The sequence below is a fragment of the Carlito syrichta genome, unplaced genomic scaffold (assembly GCF_000164805.1).
Source record: "Carlito syrichta isolate Samal-C Ts95f unplaced genomic scaffold, Tarsius_syrichta-2.0.1 Scaffold302616, whole genome shotgun sequence".
NCBI classification, from domain to species: Eukaryota; Metazoa; Chordata; class Mammalia; order Primates; family Tarsiidae; genus Carlito; species Carlito syrichta.
In genome coordinates, this window is record NW_007246712.1 from 438812 (window position 1) to 444331 (window position 5520).

At 53.4% G+C, this 5520-nt stretch overlaps 1 protein-coding gene across 1 annotated transcript; it reads left to right on the forward strand.

The window, feature by feature from the left end:
- Positions 1 to 275: 275 nt before the first annotated feature.
- On the forward strand, positions 276 to 5261 carry GCC1 (GRIP and coiled-coil domain containing 1). Its single transcript, XM_008057029.1, has 2 exons — positions 276 to 1725; positions 2539 to 5261. The coding sequence occupies exons 1-2, from the start codon at positions 694 to 696 to the stop codon at positions 3832 to 3834; spliced, it is 2328 nt and encodes a 775-aa protein (XP_008055220.1). The 5' UTR covers positions 276 to 693; the 3' UTR covers positions 3835 to 5261.
- Positions 5262 to 5520: the final 259 nt, after the last annotated feature.

Genomic DNA, 5520 nt, shown 5'->3' on the forward strand with positions numbered 1-5520 from the left:
CGTTCCTCCGCGTGTTTGGCAAGAAGACAGTGCGAGGTCGCCCTCTGTCGTTCGCTGATCGTACCCCAAGGCCAAGCTGGGGCCCTCACCCAACCCACGTTGCTCGCTGGGCTCTTCCCAAGGCGGGTCCTTGCTCCCAAGCCCCGCCGGCTCCTCGCAGGCAGCCTTCCGCCCACCGACCGGGATGGCCCCGCCCACCTCGCGCCCGCCGGGGCGGAGCCTGCGGCGTCGCGCAGACGTCACTTCCAGTGGACACGGAAGCGCAGTGTTCGGCCCGCCGTGGTCAGCCGGCCGCGGTAGTTAAGAAGTCGTGATGGAGTCGCGCTCAGCGTAAGCGCTCGGCCGACGCCGGGTCGAGGCTGCCGGCCCGGACGGCTGTGGCCTGGAAGAGCGGAGAGTGCGCAGCGGCTTCCGGGCCAGCGCGGGCGAGACCTGGCCGTGCGCAGCTTTCGTGCCAGCGTAGCCCCGCCTCCGGGATAGGACCTGTTCCCGCCCTCCGGGCCTGGGACCCGGCTGGCGCTTCTGCCAGGCTTCGCGGCTGGCCCGCATTCGGCCCCGGGCAGCTAGGCGGAGCGGGTGTGCGCTCCGCGGCCGGACAGCCCTGTCCCGTTCCTGGAAGCCCCAGTCCACGTCTTCACGGCCATCTCCCGGGCTCCCGGAACGCTGACGTGGAGCAGTCCGCTCAGAACCCCCATGGAGAAGTTTGGGATGAATTTCGGGGGCGGCCCGAGCAAGAAGGACCTGCTGGAGACCATAGAGACGCAGAAGAAGCAGCTCCTCCAGTACCAGGCACGGCTCAAGGATGTGGTCCGCGCCTATAAAAGCCTGCTGAAGGAGAAGGAGGCGTTAGAAGCCAGCATCAGGGTGCTGTCGGTATCCCACGAGGCGGATGTCGGCCTCGCCAGCGTCCAGCCTCCAGGCCTCACCTTTCCTGACCCTGTGGATGACCGGTGCTCCACTCACAGCGAGGATAGCACTGGGACCGCCACCAGTTTGGACACTGCGGCCAGTCTCACCAGCACCAAGGGTGAGTTTGGGATAGAAGATGATAGACCGGCCCGTGGTCCACCACCCCCAAAGTCCGAAGAGGCCAGTGGGTCGGAGAGTGGCGTTAGCAGTAGCAGTGGCGATGGGCCATTTGCGGGTGGGGAGGTGGACAAAAGACTGCACCAGCTGAAGACTCAGTTGGCGACTTTGACCAGCTCTTTAGCTACGGTCACCCAGGAGAAGTCTCGCATGGAGGCTTCTTACTTGGCTGACAAGAGAAAGATGAAGCAGGACTTAGAGGATGCTAATAAAAAGGCGGATGAGGAGAGGGGCCGTCTGGAGGGAGAGATGAAGGGACTGCAGGAGCAGATAGCAGAAACCAAAGCCCGACTTATCACACAACAGCATGATCGGGCCCAAGAGCAGAGTGACCATGCCTTGATGCTGCGTGAGCTCCAGAAGCTGCTGCAGGAGGAGAGGACCCAGCGCCAGGACTTGGAGCTTCGCTTAGAAGAGACCCGAGAAGCCCTGGCAGGACGAGCATATGCAGCTGAACAGATGGAAGGGTTTGAACTGCAGACCAAGCAGCTGAACCGGGAGGTGGAGATGCTGAAAGGTGAGCTGCGGGCTATTCGAGATGAGAAGAATCAGCCAGACCCCCTCCTGCAAGAACTTCAGGAAGAGGCTACCCGCCTGAAGAGCCATTTCCAGATTCAATTGCAGCAGGAAATGAGGAAGGTAATTATCCTCATCTCCTTCAAACGTTAGTCATTTGGCAGTGGGAAATATTAGGGTTTTCCCCCCTTTGGCAGTTAGAACTAAGTGACTATGCTATCATTTTTGATACTGTCTGAAAAGTTCTACTAGTAAATCCTGGGAAATCCAGCAGATGTGGAATTTCTGAGTGTAGGCTGGATTGGAGCCACACAGCTCTGAGATTCTGGGCATTGGCATCTTACCAGCTGTGCTCTAAGAAGCAATATAGTGGCAGCTGTACAGTGAGAGGAGGTAGTATGTGTGCCTACAAGTATATGCCTGTAGGTAGGGTGGTTGAAGGCAAGCGGGATTTTCTCAGAAGAAATAACCTCTTGCAGTTGCTTTCAGTCAAGATGTGCCAGTTATGGAAGAGTGCTATTTCAAGGTGCCTCCTTTCAAAATATGGAGAGACAGATTCAACTCAGTTTTGAACATCCCAGTTGGATGAGGAAAAGAATGTTGCATGATTTCTTAGTGGGATTGGGGAAGCACATGACAAACAACAGTCATGCAGGTCATACTTGAGTCAGGTGGGAAGGGGAAGCACCCAGGCAGAACAGCAGCAGATATGCCAAGCTGCTTGATATTGTTTGGGATAACATGTGTCTTGGAGCAGGTTACGGGAACTAAGCCGGTTACAGGAACTTTTGTTAGTTTCCGAATCAACAGAAATCTCCCTGTTCCCGTTTCTGCTAGGCCATTCTATTCCTGTAACCCTTTTGCTCCCCTTTCTTGCTTTCTTAGTTTGCTGTAGGGGTTTTCCGGATGCATTTTGTTCTGTTCCTTGTTTTGCAGACAGCCCTTGCAGAGGATCAACTCCGTCAGCAATCGCAGGTAGAAGAGCAGAGGGTGGCTGCTCTAGAGAATCAAATATCTGAGGTGTCTGAGCTGCTGGGCACCTATGAGAAAGCCAAGCAGAAGGATCAACTGACCATCCAGAAGCTGAAGGAGCGCATTCTGCAACTGGACCTGGAGAACAAGACCCTGGCTCTAGCAGCCTCCAGCCGGTCGCCTCTGGACAGCCATGCTGATGAGTCCAGTCTGGATGTCAATGTCCTGAAGGATAAGATGGAGAAGCTAAAGAGGCTGTTGCAGGTTGCCGCCAGGAAAAGCCAGGTGACCCTGGACGTGGAGAAGCTCTGTGATCTGGAGATCATGCCCAGCTCGGAGGCTGCAGATGGGGAGAAGGCTACTGTACTCTACTACCAACAGGAGCTGAAACAGCTGAAGGAAGAGTTTGAGAGGTACAAGATGAGGGCCCAGGTTGTCCTCAAGAGCAAGAATAGCAAAGATGGTAACCTGGCGAAGGAGCTGGAGGCAGCCCAGGAGCAGCTTGCAGAGCTGAAGGAGAAGTATATCTCTCTGCGTCTGTCCTGCGAGGAGCTTGAGCGCCAGCACCAGCAGGAGGCCCATGACTGGAAGCAGGAGCTGGCCCGGCTGCAGCAGCTCCACCGGCAAGAGCTGGAACGGAGCCAGCTGGACTTCAGGGACCGCACGCTGAAACTGGAGGAGGAGCTGCACAAGCAGCGGGACCGTGCCCTGGCCGTGCTCACCGAAAAGGACTTGGAGCTTGAGCAGCTGCGCTCTGTGGCCTTGGCCTCTGGGCTGCCTGGACGCAGAAGCCCAGTGGGCGGCGGGGCTCCTGGGGACCCAGTTGACACATCCTCATCAGATAGCCTGACGCAAGCACTCCACCTGACTGCAGCCAGTGAGCCCACTTTCTTCTTGTACGCCGAGCAGTTGGCCCGCAAGGAGGTGGAGATCACCTCTCTGCGAAAGCAGAAGCACAGGCTGGAGATGGAAGTGCATCAGCTACAGGATCGGCTGCTGGAGGAGGGCGAGCGGCATCGGGAGGAGGTCGGAGCCCTGCAGAGCCACATCGAGAAGAACATCAGGGACCAGAGCAGGGAGGGAGCCAACCTGGAGTACCTCAAAAACATCATCTACCGCTTCCTCACCTTACCTGACTCCCTGGGTCGCCAGCAGACGCTCACAGCCATATTGACTATCTTACACTTCAGTCCAGAGGAGAAGCAAGTGGTCATGCGACTCCCCACCAGTGGGAGCTGGTGGCCTTCTGGCAAGAGATGATGCCATTTCCGCGAACTCCTGGAATTCTGTGCCTCTTTTATGTGGGAAGGGGTGGGCTCTGGTTTCTATGCCTATTCCCTCTGTCGTCATTTATTTCTTCACTGTGTTGAACTGGGAGCAGTCTTCAATGTGGGATGGGCTATTCTGCCAAATGCCATTAATGCTGCTTTATACTTGGGCCCTAGAGATCCTTAAAGGAAAGTGTCAGGCCAGCATCTCCTGGTGTGTATGTGAGGGGAAGAGCGAGGAGAGGCTAGGGACTGAGCGGTGCGACTGGGAGGTACAAAGTTTGGGGAAGTGGCGAGATCTTTTAAAATAAGATGTTTTTGTTTGAGTATATGCTCCTAGTGCAGAACTGGGAGGACATGTGACTCCAAAGGGAGTTCGGTTAATTTCGGAGCAGGCACAATGACCAGCTGTTTGCTCTGTCTCATCATCTGAGTCTGGTCCATTGTTGCCCCAATTGTCTGGGGACATGAAGCCAGGCTGGAAAGGGACCAGGGAGTTTGAAATATTGGCAGATTGTCTACTAGTCCAAAGGGCCAAGGCATTGTGAGTTTATTCTGGGGCTAAGAAGTTGGATCTAGTTACAGCCTGGGACAACTCACGCAGTCCAGACAAACACACCACTTGTGACTATCCCAGAGAGAACCCTGAGCGCCAGTTTGATCCTAGGGATTTCCTGAGTGATCCGCTTTGGACCTGGACAGGGCTGAAATAGACCTTTCTTGCGTGTCCCTGCCTTAAGCTGTCTGCCTAAGGGTGGCCTGAAGTTGTGAGTGAATGACTTTATGATCTTTTTCTTAATGTTGAACTTGCATTAAGAAATCGAATCCTAGCTCCCTACAGGGAGGGGTCCCAACAGTAAGCGCTGATCCTGCATAGATCCAAGGAATTAGTGCAGAGATTTGCTCCCAGTTGTTTCTGCCTTTGTAGGGACAGAGGAGGAAGATTTTCTATAGAAGATACCAAAAGATTGCTGTGGCCCTTACAGGAAAGTGGTGGAAGCTTAGCCAAAGCTGGGCTGGGGTGCTTTCTGCCCTGTGGGTTTTGGCATGAGTGGATCAATTCTGCTCTTTACTGAAAGGCACCTTTTTATTCAGGCAGACCGGAAAGGAGTCTCAGAAAACTTGGTGTCAGTTTCTCTTTCCTATCCTTGCCCCTGTCTACTCTTGCTGGTTATGGAGGGGTTTGGAGGACCCTGAAGACCAGTAATTAGCCACTAACTGGACTAATCTGTGTCTTTCTGTTATTTCATCATAGAGATCTGTTTTGTTAGATTTGGGGTGCAGAAAACTTTGTTTGAATATTTTGAACGAGAGGCTGGTTGACCTGGATTATCTACAGTGACCAGACAAATGGAACAGAGTGATGTGTTCAGAGGGCAGTAATATAAACCATGGAATCATTAAACACGAGTGACTTGACCTGTGTGTTTCCTTAATGGTATCTGTGTATCTAGACAGATATAAAGTGTGAATGTAAATGGTGAATGAGAAGGATGGAAATTTATATGTTATTTCCATATATTAATCCACGAACTTGGATCCTGAGAACAAATTTCTTACTTTGGTGTGTGTCATCAGTATAGTGAAAAAGCTTTTTCATGGGTCTAGTGGGTGGGCTTGAAACTTCTGTAATTAACCGCTTCAAACCTTTTTATGAATGCTTTATTACCTTAAGATC

What these genes read in the sequence shown, in the direction of transcription:
- GCC1 (XM_008057029.1), top strand. Translation starts at nt 694, where the DNA reads ATGGAGAAGTTTGGGATGAATTTCGGGGGCGGCCCGAGCAAGAAGGAC. An exon ending in TGCAGCAGGAAATGAGGAAG is followed by an intron (nt 1,726 to 2,538) that starts GTAATTATCCTC and finishes CTTGTTTTGCAG; the next exon opens with ACAGCCCTTGCAGAGGATCA.